The sequence below is a fragment of the Seriola dumerili genome, unplaced genomic scaffold, assembly GCF_002260705.1.
Source record: "Seriola dumerili isolate Sdu_G_001 unplaced genomic scaffold, Sdu_1.0 BDQW01000003.1, whole genome shotgun sequence".
Taxonomy (NCBI): Eukaryota; Metazoa; Chordata; class Actinopteri; order Carangiformes; family Carangidae; genus Seriola; species Seriola dumerili.
Genome location: NW_019174258.1, coordinates 8350198 through 8369481, shown reverse-complemented (window position 1 = coordinate 8369481; position 19284 = coordinate 8350198). Strand labels below are relative to the sequence as shown.

Below are 19284 nucleotides of genomic sequence, written 5' to 3'. Positions count from 1 at the left end.
TGTTGGTGAACCAATGAAGATTTGAAGAATCTAGAAGTCGTCTAAACTGGGGTAAGTGTTGTTAAGTTTTCGCTTGATGATTTCATTTTTTCACTGGCAGGTGTCAGTGGGCCTTTTGCAGTAGACATTTTGATTTGTTATAGTATAAAGCACAGTTGTACTAATAACCCCTAATGTGCTACACGCGTCCCAGTAGCCATGGCTGTGGCATAACATGCAATACATTATAATTCAGCTATCGTTAATTTCATTAGTTACACCTGTGCTTTTCTTACTGTAACATGTCACAATATCTTCTCTGAAAAATGCATGCTTCAAATGTGAAAATGATGATGGTCGCTACAAAGAAAGGCTTATAACATAGAACAGATCACAATTTTAATGTTTTGATATAAAAACAACATGATTTAATGAAAATGTATGTTGTTTTTTTCTTTTTACTACAGTAAATACAGTAAAGCAATAAAGAATTGTTTTTCCAGGGAGCTGGTGGACTGTACCTCTGCTCAGAAAATAAGGTGTGGCAGCATGTATCTGCTTCAAAAAAAGTTTGGAGTTGGACATATGGAACATGCAACAAGATGGGGCAGGAACAATATCTCCAGGTAAGAGTGCCTTTACCTTATAAGATATTGATTATTTTTCCCCCTAAACACTATCCACGGTGTGAGCTGCTTATACATTTTCCCATTAGACTGATACACAGCTCTACAAATAGCAACCAAGCTTCGACAGGTTTGGTACAGTTTGCATGAGTTTGGTTCTTTAGTGTTAAGTGGAAGAGGAGGTCTTAATAGTTTCTAAGAGCAGTGGTGGGAAATTGAATCCATTAGCTGCTAATGTTTTTTTTTTTATTTTTTTTTTTATTACTTGAGTAGTGCTTTGTTTTGGAAAGAGGGAAACGTTAGCCTACGGTGCCTAAATTGTGTGTGTTCTATGAGCTTTTAGGACTGCATGAGATGCAAAACAAGGGCAGCAACCATGTGGCCTGTGGTTTATCATTTCCTTGTGCATGGATAAAGGCATGCCAGTCATCACATCTGTTGTTCTAGTATTTGGTTGGAACAAATGTCTGCAAGACTGTTAATGGAGTACATTTTGTGGGCAAGACAACTTTTCATTACTATTTGTGGACTTATACAAAACACCAGTCCAAATACATGAGCTGTATCCACTTGAATATGTGTTAGGTTGTCAGTTATTGCTGCCCCAAACCTTGAGCCTCTGTGTGCCTGTTCAATAGGAGGAGATAATTTCAGGAATCACTCACCTGGAGCAATACCTTGGTCAGATTGCTTTGCTTTGCCTTAACAAGAATCATTCCCGGAAAGATGCATTTTATACTGTGAACTGCAGCTTACAAGCTGGCTTTAATGTAGAGGCAAAGACCACTGAATACATCATCTGCTCTTACAGTCTTTCAAACTTAAAATGTGTTTCTGCTTAATGAATCCAGGGTGGATTGAGCAAATGTAAATGAGTCTTGTGTTGATGGAGAGCATCAGGGTGCCACAAATGAATTTCAATTAATTTCAGTGGGAAGATGCAAAGCCTGATTCGGGGGTCCACCCACTGAGATTTGGCCTTGTAGTCTGTAATGAGGAGAGTGATTCGCCTCTGATTGGAGCACCCTACTGCTTCAATGGAGTAATCACAACTGTGTTGATATTACTCTACCAATGCTCTCACTGTGCGGAGTGGACCCCCAGCTGACACTGTTTGAATTCAAATTAACCAAATCATTTAGTCATATTGCCGACCTTGGCGTGGAGTGTGACTGGCAATACAAGAGATAAAAATCCCTCATGTTAAACTGAGTCTTTACAGTTCGAAGAGGGAGCTTGAGCCAAATTGTTATTAGTGTAGCTGGCTGCTGTACCTGTTTTAAACAATGTGGTGGAAAGCATGTATTCAGGGGTAAGGTCACTATCCACTAAACCGATTCAGAAAATCGACTTTGTAAATTATGTTTTTTCTTTAAAACCCAAATGAAAGACTGTGGTAATAGCTTCCTAGACAAGCACTTTGAAGGAACTTTAGAAAAAAAGCACAACTCAATTAGAAAATGCCACTGGCCTCGGGCACCCTTTTTTGCCACAAGTACCAGTAATATAAATTGTGGAATTTTTAATTCTGCTACTTTTAATAATAGTTTCTAAAAAAGTGCATTTTGGAAGACTGCAGTATTCGCATGAATTTGCAAGAATATTTGCAGAAAATATTACATTTCTAAATATTATTATTAAAAAATTAATTGTTTTAATTTAAATGCTGAGATGAGTTGCTGAAATTAGATTATAAAATGCAAATTATTAGGCAGTCAATATTCTATTGAAAATTATAGTTGTGCTGTAGAGAAGTTTTTATTGCAGTATTCTATCATTTTACAGTTTATATAAAATACTCCACTTGCTTTGTCAGGCTTATATCTGTCTTTACGCTTAAAACAAACCAATCCTACATACTGCACTATTATGGAGTCTGATTGTAAATGTTCCCTGTCTCTGTCTCTTTTGTTAGCTACAGCTTGATAATTATCCCACCAATGTATCTGACAAGTCTTAAAAGCAAACTGTTTTTGGGTGATCAGTCCTGGAAGAAACACTGTCACCCAATGAGTCGTCAAACTTGAACGGCCATATAGGTTGTTTGCTGTCCGTACTTTCTCGATGTGACCCATAACAGTGTCTCCTGAAATTGCGCCAATATAGAGGTAGGCGTACTTGACGTTTGACATCATAGTTACAATAATAAACGTACGGTTACAGAACAGTCATGTTTGTTTGCTCCCATCATATATCTGCTAGAGGTCGCTTAATAGTGAAACAACACTATGGATCATAACAAACTACTTGCACAGATGACCCACAGGCTCGTGTTGTGCAGGACAGTCCCCTGTCACTACTGCAGGATATGGTTGCTAGTTAGTAAAAAACTTAAAATGAATGAATCATTTTTAAATGTTTAACCCCTTCATCCATTTTCTGCTGCTCATAGTTTTAATGTTGTGGCTGACTATGGTGTATTAAATTGCTCTGTGTTATTAAAGAGGTCTTAAAACGGCTTTAACTTTGTGAACCCTGCAGAAACCCTGTATCAAAGAAAACTAATTGAAAAGAATGTAACTCAAAACCTAAAACAAATACTTTCAGCCAAATGGCCTCAGTAATAAAAGCAATAGTCCAGTCTTGGTTGCCGGGCAAGGTTTTGTGCAAAGTCGTATTTGTTATTATGAAGACCTCAGGGAAGAAGAACTATTAATTTGCTGCATTTTTGATAGCTGTTGCATATACAGTTTTACACAGTGTAAAAAACTGCATTCTTCAAAGCCGTAGAAAAGTCTGTGGAAGGCTCTTTAGCTCCTTGCTGTTTCAAGTGTGAGATGCTTAAGAAAATCTCTGTGCCAATGATTTCAATGATTATATTGATCACACTGGAAAGGGGGATCCAATTACACACGTAGAGGCAGAGGTTGTTCATCACTCTCAGTGCTGAGTAGATGTCTAGGAATATTAATAAGCTACCCAGGAGCACTGCACATAACACTTTGCATGTTTTCACTTCTGAACACAGCCAATATTTTAGAGCAGATGAGTCTTCATATTAAACACAGTAGAATTGTACTTTCCCCATTTTCAGAGGGCAACAGCTGACCAAGGGTTTATTTATTTCGGGCTCACTAATTTCACTAGACTTTTAGTTTATCGTCATTTTCCCTCAAGATTGAAGTGTCCTGCCTCACCTTTTTTATTGGGCATTACTGAAACAGAGCAAAGCGAATCTTTGCTGGAGCAGACATGTAAGCGTCCAGTGTTTGTGCTCATTGGTGTGTTTGCCTTATTTCACAAATATCAGTCACTAAACATAGCCTCTCCAGTTTCTCATCATAACTGTTTACTCTGGAAGAGACTCTACAGTTATGAGTGCTTTCCATAATATAGGCGACCTCCTTTATACTTCAAATTCTTTAAGCTAATTGAGTCTGAAGTCCTTTAAGGGTGAGGAAATGATGATAAAAAGGGTAGAATGTAGCCTTTTTACTTTTTGAAATTAAAGTAGGAAAAAAAGCCAACATTTCAATATCCAATATCCAAAAAAAAAATAACACCACCCAAGGCTCTCATTTGCTTTTTGTAAATTCTGTTATATTTTTAAAACATGATAATAAGTTCATCAGACAATGATGGTCTATTCTGTGACCATGTAACTTGGATGCCCAAACCCCCTAGTGCACAGGGCCTTAAATGTGTGTCTAATATACCAGTAATGGCAACCTTGAGCAAGGATATGGATCTTTTTCTGTAGTTGACTTTGAACTTATGTGTCCACCAGAGGGCAGCGACAGTCAGAACAAAACCTTGTTGGTTTTCCTCACCTTTGTAAATCTATCCCTCCATATAAAAGACATTATTAAAAATACCTACATAATGCACAGAACTGACAGATTCATGTTGCTAAAAACATTATATGTGATGCATAGATGATTTAAAGAGCCTGAGAGAGAAATACTTTAAGCAAATGTAATTTTGCCCAAGTTTCCTACTAAATTCTAACAACACAATGATGTTATAAACTATAACATTTTCACATTAGTATCCACTGAGTCATAGGTGATGTTTTTTTTAATTTAATTTAATTTAATTTTCTTTATTTTATAAATGGACTTTAGTGTGAATACATTGTACCTTCGTTTTCTATCAGGGCTTCTTATAGAATGCTAAAGACATTTTGGTCTCTAAACTTCTCATTTCTTTTGCCCTGGATTCTGGCAGCCTTGTAGTCAGTGTTCATTATCTGCTCTTACAGCTTTGACTTCAGCACAGCAATTACATCCTCAGCTGCGCTGATTAATCCAACATGGAGGCATTTCACAAAATGGTTTTGAAAAGACATTTCCAGACACTTACCAGGGAGTAGCTGTGGCACGGCTTGTTTATGCAGATAGACCACAGCCAGTCATACTGCAATAAGATGTTTTCAATGGCTGCTTAAGTGTTCTCTTAACCTCTAGTGTACACTGTGCATAAAACAATAGACTGTTCGGAAAATGATTAATTTAATCTATTTTCCTCTGACATGAAATGGAGGTCTGCTTGATGTCATGTTTGGGTAATGTATGTTTCGCTATTGTTGAACATATTCCCTCCATGGCCATTCGTTAATATGTCTCCACTACTCTCTGCTTAACTGCTTAACCTTCCATTCTCTCCTGGCAATCACATAATCAATCACTGTCCCATTACTTGACAAGGCAGACAAAGAGAGTGTATGAGTAAGAAAAACCTTTTGGCCTGTCTCGACAAGCAAGAGGAATGTCGACTTCAGAGGCTAACACAGGCAGAAAACATAGGCCCAGTAAATATTCAATTTAAAGGATTCCCAGATAAGGCGAGTTGAAAAATTGAGGCAGCACCCATTCTTCTAGATAAGAGAAGACGGAGCCATCTGGAGGCTGGGAGATAGCGAACTCCCACGCCATCCCAGAGACCTCACTCTCATCTGCTGCAGCAGCAGAGAAGGGAAAAATAGAGTGCCAACACTTTCATTATGTTAACTTGAAAATGAATTTATTCACATTCAGTGCATGTAGTTGTCGGCTTTGGTAAACATAAGGTTACTGTTGTGTCCACCACGATAGTAATTTATGATTGGTCAGTCTTAACATAATGTTGTCCTTCTTTCATGATTCAATAGCTCTTTAGTAAGATATCCATAAATATTTAAAAAGTACAAATAGTGATTTCTCTGCGTTACCATTTTGAAGTAATCATTAAAAAAAAAATCCAGCTGGATCTTACAGTGTCATTCATTCTACAGTTAAATCTTTAAGTCTACTGCATTAACAACTACCAAAAAAAAATCCATGCCTGACCTTAATAATCTTTAATATGTCCACCCTCCTTTGACTTATCCTTCAATATTGAAGATATGGGTAATGAAAGCAGCTTAACCTGTTTTTCCTTATTTGGTCTGTTTCATAGATAGAGACGGTGTTTGAAACATTTTAGCACTGAGTTTAAATGCACTGTGTGCATATAGTCCAGTGTTAACCAAACTCAAATAGTACATTTTAGGCCTAGGCCTGTATCTCCTCCAAATCCACCTTGACTGCATCTTTGAAAACAAACGTTATTGGCAAAATAGACTCTGAGCTTTTGAGTAACCTTGTCCACGTTCTTCTAATGCACTTTGTTGACTCCTGCACCATGCTATTTCGTGCCAGCCACATTGGATTTAGCTCCAGGATAATGCTTTTGTCAGTATGTTTTATCTGTTCTCTCACTCAGGTACGCTGTGCTGTTATCCCTAATTACCCCCACTGCATTTTACACTTGGCCCAGAATTCTTAATGCTTGATAACAGATGCAGGTCGATTCGAAATTTACTTATAGCGGCATTATCTTTTTGACCTGCATCGCAGGCTGACTGTCCCATAGGCTCTTGGGTGAAAGCTGTTAACTCTGTGATAACAACGACCTGAAGTGATAACCTTCCAGCAGTCTTGAGGACACACAGTTTGCTACATATGTGCTTTATTGCAGTGGCAGCATTTCTTATTCAACCTTGGTTGTTCTGCTGTGCTCTGATTCATTTAATGGAATTGAGAGGGAGGTTAATCACAATGCCCGCCACTGGTTAAGTGCTGGCTGACCACTATATGAAATATTACGATTTGTATTCCTTTGAAAGACGAATTTGAACAGAAATGCCACAGGAGTGAATTTTCTTTTTTTCCTCTATTTTAGGCTCTAATAGAATTGTCTCCCCAGTTAGGAGTCACTTTGATTAATTTACTTTGGGAGGCCGATATCTGCGTTTGCAGATTTTCATTAAGATCAACAGTAAAAGCTTCAGACAGGGTTCCACTTGTCTAAGTTATTATCCCCAGAAGACATGCTTGATTAAGTGCAAAAAGTTTTTGAATGAAATAATTCTCAGGAAGGTTTATTTTGTTTGTCTTATTTAGGACAACTTTTTCCAAATAATTTGTATAGAAAGCTTTTATCCATAAAACTCGATACATAGCTGTTTTTTTGTCTTTTTTTCTATCACTGTGCATTCTGCTCAGAGTTGTATTTTGATCCGATTGCCATACTTGTCTGCAGCATCCAGTTAAGCTTCAGCAATTACTCAGAGGTACCTTTTTTGCAACTAAAATGGTATCTAAATGGTGTGAAAATGCAGAGAGGCAATGCATAAAAAATGTCAGCTAGAGAGAGTCTGTATTCATTTCATTTATTATGTCAGTCAAGTACAAGTGCATAGTGTTACTGTGAAAACTTGGCTCTTTTTAGACCACATTGTTCAGCATATTATTTTGAGAAATGTCTGTAGCGGAAAAAGAGGTAGACTGTACTATACAATAGATATGGTGGGTGGGTAGGCCTATAGGCTGAAAGGGGAAGGAGTGTAGCACGTTGCCTTGGTTTCATATTTTGCAGGAACAGTATAGTGTGAAGCTTTGTCAAGCCAAGTTTTAATCCTTTTCTCCACTGTGTTGTGTGATGTTATGTTGTTATCTTAATGATAATCTGTGCTTGTATTTCTGCCCTAGGCATTTCTGTCAGGCTGGGTCGGTTTAGGAGCTGTGCCTTATCAACAGCTTTGTCATTAAATCAGGTTTTTCTACAGACAAATTTCACTGCCGTTATTCTTATCAAAAGATCAACACACTGTGATTTTCTGTTCAATCAGAGCTTTGCAAATGCAATGATGTGTGAGTAACACAGATGAAATACAAAACAAAATTTCCATTGGGAAAAAAAAACAATTTATTTAATTTTGTTTTCATGAGAGATAATAATCAGACAAATAAAATTGGTATGTTTTGCATTTGTCATATCATTAATGGCTTTAAGCTGTTTTTATTTAATGTTCTTGGGTCTTCCTTATGTATTTGTAAAGACTACACTTAAGAACATGGAGGAATAGAGATGATTGTAACATAATGCTAATAAATTATTTTGTCCACAAGCTGTAGATAGTTTACTGCAACCAGGAATCTGGACCTGTGCAATTCATGGCTTTTTCTTTTGTTGGTGTGAAATGGGATGTGAATGTGTTAAAGATGTTATAGCACGGTAGCACACATCATCACAGTTTTGTGGATGTGGGAGACCGTGTTGGACGTGCAGAGAAACACATCCCTTAAATTCTATATGTAGAGAGGCAAGCTTTTAGGTCCCAGTCAAACTGACCTCTGGAGGCTGGAATTGGTACTCAGTTCTTCTGAGAAAGCACTGTTCTGTCTGAGTGAATGTTCTGATTGTCTCAGCATTGTGCTTGAGTGGAGGGCAGCGCCAAATGAACTCCTCTGATTCAATCCTCTCCACTGTTTGACACCGGTTCAGCCAGTCATTGAGGAGGGAGGACTGAGACTCCTTCCCCCAAACACATTCTCTTACAGTGAGTGAAACTGCTGTATGGCAAAGGTCCGAGAGGTCTCTTGCATGTTTTCTGGGAGGCAGATTCGACACCCTCTTTCTCCTCCCACAATGCACTAAGAGTCTCTGGAGGTTGATAACCTGGCTCCTGCGGATCCAGGGGGTCTTTGGAAAGAAGGATGCTGATGGAGGGCACAGTCCTGTGCACCGTCATCTCAGATGTCCCCCCTTCAGTGCTCTCCCACACCTCTTTGACCACCTTGTACTGGAGTTTAGTCAGTTGGTGCAGAGAGCCCACTTTTCGTTTCATGATCTCAGCACAGGTGATGGTCTTTGTGACTGCACGGCCCGACCCAGTGAAGACCACCTGCCTCAGTCCACCACCAGTCACACCTCCCCCACTTACACCCTTCTCTCCCTGCATCCGTGCCATGGCAAATCCCATTAAATTGCGGATTTTACTTCCCTCCTTCACGCGCATCTCCAGCACCCCAGAGGCCAATCCTGGAAAGGGACAGGGGCTGTCCTCCTCAGTTCGGCAGACTTTCTTGAACCCCTCCTGTCCTAGTTTGAGTGCAGGGGGAGGGATTGGTAGTGGCGCTGGCTTCAGCGGGCTGGAAACATTGACCACTGCTGGCTGACCAGCATTGCTGTGAGTTTGACCCTGGTAGACAGCGCAGGTCCCGGGGATTACCCCATTCTCCATTTGGATCGGTCTGTTCACCTCCAGTCCTGGGTGGGGCCTGACGGCGTCTCTGGTCAGGTACTGGTTCGGGCCGGTGACCACTCCACACCCTGTGAACATTTCTGCTGTCCTCAATGCTCTACTGCAGTGTTAGTCCAGACACACACTTGGAAACAGCTCAACATCATTTTCTTATGTATGTGGCACTTTTCTCTCCCTCCAGTCAACAGCTGCAAAGTTTCAAGACTTCATACAAGAAATATTACCCGCTCCCCAAGAGCACTATCAATGAAGTCTTTAATGCTCCCTCTCAGAAAGAGCTGGAGAAATAAGATAAACGCCTGGCTGGTGAATTAAGAGCACTGTCGGGACCATTCAAGATGTTCTTTAAAGAGCATCTCAATTTCAAACCACAAATGACTATTTGGAAAGTGCTCTGGAGACGGATAGAAATAACAAAAAAATACTAAGCTAAATTATCCTCTTTCCTTCGTTTATATTTCATATGGTGCTTTTAACCTTAATAGCTGCAAAAGATATGGAGTACTTTGTAGATTTTTCTTTAACGAAACTTTTCTACAGAGAAACTAAAAGCTCAAATTATGACTCCACCTTTTTCTTAGCGGTCCAGTCCAGCGTTGTTGATTTTTATCTGCTGATCATGTCGCTTTCAACTCAAAATCGACCTCTTGGGTTGTCCAGCTGTTAAGGTCCACCTCCTGTTTTGGACTCGTGGATGTTTTACTCCAGCTTGAGTAGGTCTTTGTCTCCTCTCCTTGTGCTCATCTTGGCATCCACTGAAGTTGAGGTCAGGGTTGCATGGAGGGCTGCACCTGTGGTGTCCTCCCTAGAGCTCTGTCTTGTCTCCAGTGATGCTCTGGGAAGTCTGTTCTGTTCCCCACAAAGAGACATAAGGGACAGGAGCTGCCTCACAAATGCTCACAGGAGGAGTGTCTGTGTGGTTGAGGGGGAGCATGAGGGAAAGGGGAGACAGCCCTCTTAAAGGCGCAGGTCTTTTCATCTTTTAGATGAACACCCTCCCCTCCACAATTGAAGCCTGCCATCTGAGGAAAAAGAGGAGGGTAGGGCTACGGTGTCCCTTTAAAACCTAGAACGCAGATCCCCGGCAACTTTGTCAATCTCTTTAGAGGACGTTCCAGTGTTCAATGTACATGACTGATTAAACCTGAGTTCTGAAATAGAGACTCAGTCAACCTTTAAAAATGCATTTTCAGCTACGAAACAATGAATTAAATTAGCTCTGTTATAATTGAAAACATCCTTCAAAGAGCCACTGAAAGTCAGCAGCATTAAATTGCACTGTACTTAGCCTTTATCCTATTAGATGTTTGTGACCATTACAATTTACATAATGCAGCATTAATAGCTTCATTGTTGAAGCAATCAAGTGGCACGGTAAGAATGCCTGTCTCTTAACGCTTGGATTGTTATATTGTTACAAGGCTGGAGAGCCCTTGTGATCAAGGACACAAGGACCACAAAAAGCATAGAGGCATGACTTCCATGTTCAAGGTGCTGTATTAATAGTGACTGTCTTCATTAGTCTGGCGTATCTGTGCAGGTGAGGAGATGGGGCTGACAGGTGGGGTAATAAGCATCTTAATGGGCTTTCCATCACCAGTGGAGGGCGCTGGCTTGCTCCCTTCTGCACCGAGTCAGGCCCAGACAGCTGTAGCATCGCCCTGTTCAGCTCGGTCTCCTGGCCGACAGGTGGATTTGTTTTTGTGTGTGACTGACAGATGGGAGAATAGGTAAAGACAGCCCACTGAGGCTGAACCTATGAGGCCAGAAGAGAGAGGCAGACAAGTCCTAACTACTCTCTGCTCAGTATATCCCATGGTGCACAGTAGTACACATACAGCATAAACTCACTCTGGCTCGGCCCAGTCCTTACTGTGAGGTTAATTCACAGTGGCATGTGTATTATATTGGATCCCTATGGTAATCAAGGAAAAATAAGGAAACCCCCTCCACCAACTCCAACTGGCAAAGTGGAAACTTGAATGTCTTTTTATTAGCAGAGTTTGAATGGAAAGAATCAATAGACTGATTAGATGCATGGAATGATTAACTTTTTTCTTTTTAATGCGTATGTACGGGGTGGGAGAGCTATTTATCTCTGGAACCCTTCCAGACACTGCAGGAGACGTAGTAACAAATATCTTTCTTTTTCTTGGCTTTTTGTAAGCTAAAAAGAAGACGGGAGAGAGGAAAGACAGGGTGGGAGGGAGCGTCTGTAGCGCTCAACACCAAAGTGATCATTCTGTTGTTTGGGAGAAATTACCCTCATCAGTCATACAGAGATGCACAGCTGCCTAAGGGGATCTGGTAATGTTACTGCATAATAAACTGTGTTTGTGTGTGTGCACACGTTTGCGCGTTCAGACTGAGCGTGAGAGGAGGCAAGAAAGAAATGTAAGAGGGCAGGGGGTAAAAGAAGTCTGATTTAACCACAGAGAGGTTAAAATTGATGATAAAAGCAGCTCTGTAATCATCCCTCCTTACTACATGATGTTGGCACGTCATTTATTGCTTCTCAGCTTAACTTTAGGAACCTATTTGCCGGTGGGAATGTGATAGATTAAGCAATTCAGCTTCTGAGCAAAAATACAGGGTTCTGAGAAAAGTGTCTTCAGACACATATTCACAACATTTTGTGTCTGCATCAAAGACAAAACTATTCTCCAGATGGCTAAATAAAACCATCAGGGCTTTGCAGAAGTGCCGTGCATTGACTTTTTTGAGCAGAGCTTTTTTCCTTTAAGTGGCTTCATTTAATGATGGGTAGAGGCGGTGGTGCTCACGCTTGGTCACTCACTCCTTCACACCTCCTCCAGAGTTGGCCTCTGCTCCCGTAGCTCTCTAAGCACTTACTCCTCACTTTATCTGACCTTGGCTGGCATCTGTGACAGTCTAGGCATTCTCTCCTGCACGCTTACTTCCTCCTCTGCGTTCAGCAACCACCCTCGGCTTTCTCCCCAGCCCACCATAATTTAAGTAAAGAAAAACCATTTATTCTCAGGGACTGTGACAAATAGTAGTGGTTGTATCTTGCTCTTCTCTCTCTTTGCTATGTACTTCAGATGTCTGAAGTGGTTGCTGTTATGAATTGTGGGGCTGTGCCTTTGTTGTTTGTTGCAGCACTGCAGTCTAGTTGTAGAGGGGCTTGTTGTGCTGTTGTCAGGGCTGCACATAAGCACGGTGCCTCGCTGTGACAGCCGGTCGCTCACTTTACGTTAACCGCAAGTGTTTTCACGGTCATCAACCAATGGTGGCCTGGAGGCTGTCATTTCGCTCCGTGTGGAGCTCGCCCGCGGCTTGGTTCTGCCCCACAAACTCACAGCCGGGCCTGGTGGGGGGACAGAGCAACACACACACATGCATATGCACACACTTACAGACACACACGCCCACTGGATAGGCACACACGCACACGAAAAACTATACGCTCAGCATAAGGCAGGCTGTTGGAGCAATTACAGAAACATGGCAGAACACGATGAAGCAGGCCCTACTATCAGAAGGGAAATAGAGTGAGCAGTGGAAAAATGATGACGCCATTAATAACAGGGAGGCTCAGAGGCTCGCAGGGAGGTGGGGGTGGATGACCCTCTCTGTGATTTCCCTGTGACAGCACTTTGAGGTGCAAATGGTTGTGTTTGTATTAGGTTTTTGGACGTTTAAATGGGCATGTTTTTGCTTCAAAGGCAAAATAAAAAAAAAGAAAAAAAGAAAAATATATAAAATATATATAAAACCATGGTGGTGTAATATACCAAATGATGCGTGAAGTGATGTTTTTCTGTCACTCATGCATCCATTATTTTGGTAAATGGCAGGTCAGACCTCCTTATTCTCGTTCGCTCTTTCTGGCTCTCTGTCTCGAGCTATTCATACACATCTCTTCTCCTCCAGCCGCTGCTTTCCCCTCGGCACTGCAATGCAGATATGTCTCGCACAGTGGCAGGAAACTTTGAAGACGCTTGTGAAAGAGGAACATGAGAGAAAGGAGGGAAGGGCATGAAAGGGATAGAACCAAAACTGGGAGAGGACAGAACTGGTGAGAATATATGCAATACTACCAGAAGTGATTAAAAAAAAAAAAAAGTTTCTGCACTTGGAAACCCTGAGCATTAGAATGTGAAAAAGAAGCTGAAGATGACAGAAAAAAAACAAACAAAAAAAAAAACACTGACATGGCAACTCTTGATTTATGAGACCTGTCAATGACAGTGATGTTTTTAGCTTCATCAACTACACAGCTTTACAAGGCTATCGCATCGCCTAACAAATGTTTTGATGTTTATGAAGTACCGCCATGATATAAAAGGGTGGATTTTTTTGGTTCATCATGAAATTGAATTGAGCAGAGGTGACCCCTGTTGATCTATGTTTTTAGGTGTATTATTGCTCACAGTTTGATTACCAGCACTGCCTCTAATTTAAACTGGCAGCAGCAGTTGATAAGAGCATTTGTGTTTGGTGCCTCTATTTTGTCTGGCCTCAGGCTAAAAGTTAATGGACTTCATAGAAAATGTTTTGATCAGTTATATCAAGAATTAATTGGCCATGTTGAAACAAATGCAAAAAGTAAATGAATGCCTCAGAGCGAGTATTCACTAATTCTGTAGCTTTCAACTTGGGAATCTAAGTGTAGTGTAGTGTATATTTGTAGACAAACCAACAGACATGGATCTCAGCAAGAGAAATTGCATATCTGATGGGTAGCATCAACATCCAAGAGAACAGAAAGACAAAGCTGAAGCTGATGTTAATGGCGATGCCATGTGTTTGGTGCTCTAAGGCAGTATGTTCTTACTCATCATCGAGGGCATTTTATGAAATCTGGTAGACATAAAGTGTCATAATATTGATTTGCATTTACCAGCCCATTTAATACAGATCACTTTCCCTTCTTGGTTTAGACGTATGATTGTCTGACATTCCAGGCAGTCTGTATTTATTTTTTGTCAGTAATTTCAGGTTTTGAACCATTGTAAACATTAGACTGTGAACTTTCATTTGAATGTTTTAATCCCTAATATTTTCATCATACCAAACCATACTGATACTATTTACATGGGGGATTTTCTAGTAATAGCCATTCACTGTGCATTTAGTAATTATCCCTTTACATTGTAGTTTTCATTCTTTCTGTAAGAGTCAGCTTTTCCTGTGTGGTATTCAAATTACCAGCACATGCTCAAGGGCTCTAATAAACGATGTATGCATCCAATGTTACTGCTCATAATTCTGCCATCTATCTGATAGATAGAAGCCTCCCTATTTACTGATCACTTTGCAGTATAGCAGCAACAAATGCAACTCTGGCAGAAAGGTGCAGGAAAGTGAACATTTTCTAATGGTGCTGCATTAAACACGTTAAGCTGGTGAACTTGTGAAGCTGCTGCAAGAAAAGAAATGTACAGTGACTTCAGAAAGTATTGAGACCCCTTCACCTTTTTGCACACTTGATTCATTTAAAATGGATAAAATTACCCATCTACAGTCAATAACCCATAATGACGAAGTGAAAACATTTAAGAAGTTTTGCAGATTTTTTAAAAGTCAAAACTGGAATAATTTGCAAGTATTAAGAACCTTAATTCAGTACTTTGAAGAAGCTACTTTGGCAGCAATTTCAGCTTTGAGTCTCCGTGGTTAAGCCTGCACAAGCTTGCTCACCTGGATTTTGGGCAGTTTATCTCATTCTTCCTGACACGTCTTCACAAACTCTGTGAGATTGGATGGGAACCTTCTGTTAACTGCCATCTTCAAGGCTCTACACAGATGTTCTATGACGTTGCGGTCTGAGCTTTGGCTACATCACTCAAGGACAGTCAGAGACTTGTCCTGAAGCCACTCGAGTGTTTTCTTGGCTTTGTGCCCCCCCCCCCCAGCATGATGCTATTATCACCATACTTGGTGGTGTTAGCCAGCTGATGAGCTGTGCCTGGTGTTTGTTAGTCATGTTGCTGGGAGTTCTGTTCAAAAGGTTTGACCAACTCTAAGCAAGCTGTCATACGTCTATTTACTCAAAGAAGATTCCGTCTCAGCCTCTCTACCATAAAGGCCTGATTGATGGTTTGCTGCTGAGATGGTCGTCCTTCCAGGAGCTTCTCCCATCTCTGCAGAGGCCTTATGAAGCTGAGTGACCATTTTTGGCCATCTCCCTGAGCAAGGGCTTTCTTGCCCTCTTGTCTCTCAGTTTGGCCAGACGGCCAACTCCCTGGTTATTCCAAACTTCTCCATTTCACAGTTATTGAGGCCACTGTGCTCCTGGGAACACTCAAAGCTTTAGAAATGGTTCATATACCTGCACTGGTCTGAACCTTGTTGCAAAATTTTATTACAGAGGTCTATAGAAAATTTCTTGAACTTCATGGCTTGGTTTTTGTCCTGCCATTCAGTGTGAGTAGTGGGACTTTATACACACAGGTGTGTGCCTTTTGTAAACTGTGTCCAGTTAATTCAGTTTGCTACAGGTGTAATCCAGTCAAGTTCTAGACACATTTCAAGGATTATTGAAGCAAATAGGAGGCATCTGCCACAATTTGGAGTCACAGCAAAGCATAATATGAATGATTTTGTAAATGTTGACATTTCAATTTTTGGTTTTTAACAAATTTGCAAACATTTCGAAAAACATCTTTCCATTTTATACTTTTGACCATTACTCAATTTGGTTATTGAGTAATGGTACTAAATAGTAACTCCGACTGTCACTACAGCAAACATCAGGTGACAGACTTTTGCTGCAGTTTTTGCAAACCGGCACAGATCTAACATGTCATGAAGTTAAGCAGTGCCTTTTACCACTCTGCCCTCTGTCTTTTTTCAGTTGTGGTACTGTCAACCTGCCAAAGTGATATCATCTCCACTAACTCCCGAGGGAAATATCTGACTCTATCCACCAACTAGTAGCTAACTTTGTCTTTCTTGAATACACATTGTCAGGAAGCGTTGACTGTAATTGAAATCAAGGTCTGTGTTTAAAAAAAAAAAAAAAAAAAAAAGGGAAACATGTCAGTGTGGACTGTTGCCCTATACACTCAGTTGCCAGTTTATTAGGTGCACTTAGTTTAAACTAATGTAGTCTAATACAACAGTCCTACAATTGTAGTACTTTCATGAAGGTTGTGATTTTGTTGAAAATGTTGTTTGTGGTGCTGTTGAACTGTGTTATATTAAACTGAGAGGCATTTCTATTATTCAGCCTGCATTCAATGTTAAATGATAAATGGGGTGGACAGGATAATAGAAACAGATGTCAGTAACACAATGCAATTTAACGGCACCACGAACTGCAGCCTTCAAAATGACCATACTGTTGAATCAACATCTTACTGACACAGTTTGAATAAAAAATGAACACTATAACCCTCATAATCACTGCATGATTATTGCATTATAAGTGTAACCTAAAACTGACAACTGAGTGTACCGTGTATTAGAAATATGTAGCAAATACAGGCAGTCACTGTATAATAGATGTGATTTCTGATACAGTGTCTACTCCTCCAGACATTTGGCAGTTTTTGTTCAAATTGGGCAAATGAGGAGCCTGCACGCAGGAGGGTCTGGTTTAAGCCAAGTGCAAATACTGCCCAGCCATGTACATCATTGACCAAGTGGAAGTCTGTCAACAAGTGCACCTGCCCTCAGCCCTCCATCAATGATGATAACATAAAAAATAATATAGACAATCTGATGAAGATAGATAGCTAGACAGACATATTTTTAAAGTAAAAAAATGCAGAGGCTTTCATGCAAAACATTATAGAGGGCAAAAAGTAACATCAGGTAGTTTTCCAAAACAGGTTTTGAACATTGCCATTCTACTCCACTATTTTTAATTCCGCCACAAAAAAGATTTTCTGTAGCCTAATCTATTCACCTACTCATGTCTGCTCGCTTCCTTGTTTTCCATTTCAGTGTTTACACGATACTATTTGCACCTTTGCATATAACTTTTTCTCAAACCAATTTATTGACCAATTTATATCTTCATCCTTTGGGTCCCAAACTAGCCTTTTAACAACACTGCAGTGGATCAGTGGCTTCTGTACAACAAAATAAGGCAATGTAGGCTGTGGCTCTTTGTTCCCCCCAGTCTCTCATAAACACCTTCCTGTCACTGAATTTCCAGATGGCCACGCTCCTCTGTATCCCACAGTTCATAGCTCTAAACTTCCTAGCGCACACATTTGCATCGGGTCACTGCTCACTCCGACACGCTAGAGGAAGAGGAGCACTAATCCTACCCAGCATGCCTCCCTGGAAATGTTCTCTATGCAAATGATTGTTTTTACTTTAGTGGGGTGGTGAGAGATCCACAGTGAGAGTGGTTTGGTTGCAAGCATGTGCACCCAGTGATGTTGCTGTAACAGACGTGTGGCTGTGGCTCAGTAGGTGTAGCTCTTTTGGCAAATGACATCCTTAACAGACTTGGTGCAAGTTTCCGGGCTGGTGGTGGCTGTTAAGAAACACAGCAGTGAACTTTAAAAGATTCGTTCACAGGTCCACACCAGATTTATCCTGTATTTAATTGCATCGGAGAGCAATCACTCTCTGCCCTACAAATCCTTGGTAAAGCTGTGCTTTACAATAGAGCCATAATTGCAGGAGTTTAATTGCCTGCCAATGCTCTTCTCCCACTGCCTGCTTGCATTGAAGAGCCCAATAATTAGAAACAGGGAGAAATTAGGTGGCAATTTTGTCTTGGCAATTATCATAATGCAAAAGAAGTGCCATTAGTATTGTTAGCCCCACAGTACATAATCCTTTGACACTGTCAAGTCCCTCTCTTAGCTGCTGGGTACAACAACTCTTGATTTCCCTGTAGCCTTTGCACTCGCTCAGTCACTACTTTAGTCATCAGCTATCCAGGCCAGCCAGCACACTCTGAGTCAAACTAGCAGACTGAACACATCCATGCCCGGAGTGTTGGGAGGATTAGAAGCTACAGCATTAGCAGTCTGTGTTTCCTTTAAAGGTATATAAATTGGGTGTTAATCCTCTTCCACCATGTCAACCATGAAATTGTGTTTGATATAACAGAAAAATTAATGCAGTCGACAGATATTGTATTTGTACCACACTGGCATTTCATTTTGTTTCACTGGGTTCTCATTGTTGTGACTCCCTAGTTGGATATGTTCCTGTTTTTGAAAGTACACCTTGCAGTTTTAGCATATGGGCAATGACAAGGAAATATTATAGGCAGACCTTATCTCCTGCTAAGTCGGTGTAACTCAGATAAAATTTATTTCAAGCTCTGCATAATAAATAAATGTGGTACTGTGTGCTCTATATAGAGAGAGCTAAATATTTTCCAGAAACATAAAACTAAGTTTTTACTATTCCCCGTCTCTAATCTTTCCATGAAGCTAAAGAAAATGTGTTTTTTTTGCCAAACCTTAAAGATGGCCTTATACAAACAAAACAAGTTGTACTTAATTCAGAACATTTAGATGCTCACAAATAAAGGCATTTCTCTGAGTCTAACCCACTATTTTCTATGATACAGGAAACATTTAATAGTAATTCAATACTAACTTTTTGCTCCTTAAAAGCCCGAAAAATGTTGCCATGTTGTCAGTGTTTTTTGTTTAGTTGTCTACAACCATGATCCTCAAATTGTAAAATACCCACATCCCTTCAGTGAAAAAAAAAATGTCTACAACATGATCACTTTTGCAATGCTGCTGTTCCCTTTCATCTGTCATATTAAGGACATGGGACACATGTTTGAATCCAGTAGACGTCACCCCTGCCTCATTTTTCAAGCGCTTTGATTGGAGTTCAGTAGTATAGCAAGTCTTTAGTTGTTCAGTTTAGTATCAACTGCAGATTGCCTCCAAAACAAGAAAGAAGTGGGGAGAACAGTTGATCATTCAGCATAACTTCCACAATCTTCTGTTATCAGCTGATAATATGATTAGCTTTGCTGTCTGAAGAGAGTTTCTCATATTTCCTCACTACTTCAAACAATGTTTGTTGCTCTGGGACATTTTTCTTTTTAAACTTGTTTTATACAATCATATTACAATTACTTTGACAGATATTGCGATTGCAATGTGAGTCACAGTTTTAGTTGGAATTGTAATTCTGGCATTTCATTTTCACTTCACTTCACTTGTCAATGACTTTTCAAAGATTGGTGATGTGATTTTTGCTGAGGTCTGTACCAAA

General features: G+C 40.3%; 1 protein-coding gene across 1 annotated transcript; it reads right to left on the bottom strand.

Annotated features, from left to right (window-relative positions):
* Positions 1-8329: 8329 nt before the first annotated feature.
* LOC111219195 lies at positions 8330-9189 on the bottom strand. Its single transcript, XM_022741811.1, has one exon. It carries the CDS (start codon positions 9187-9189, stop codon positions 8356-8358), a length of 834 nt encoding a protein of 277 aa, XP_022597532.1. The 3' UTR covers positions 8330-8355.
* Between the last annotated feature and the right edge of the window lie 10095 nt (positions 9190-19284).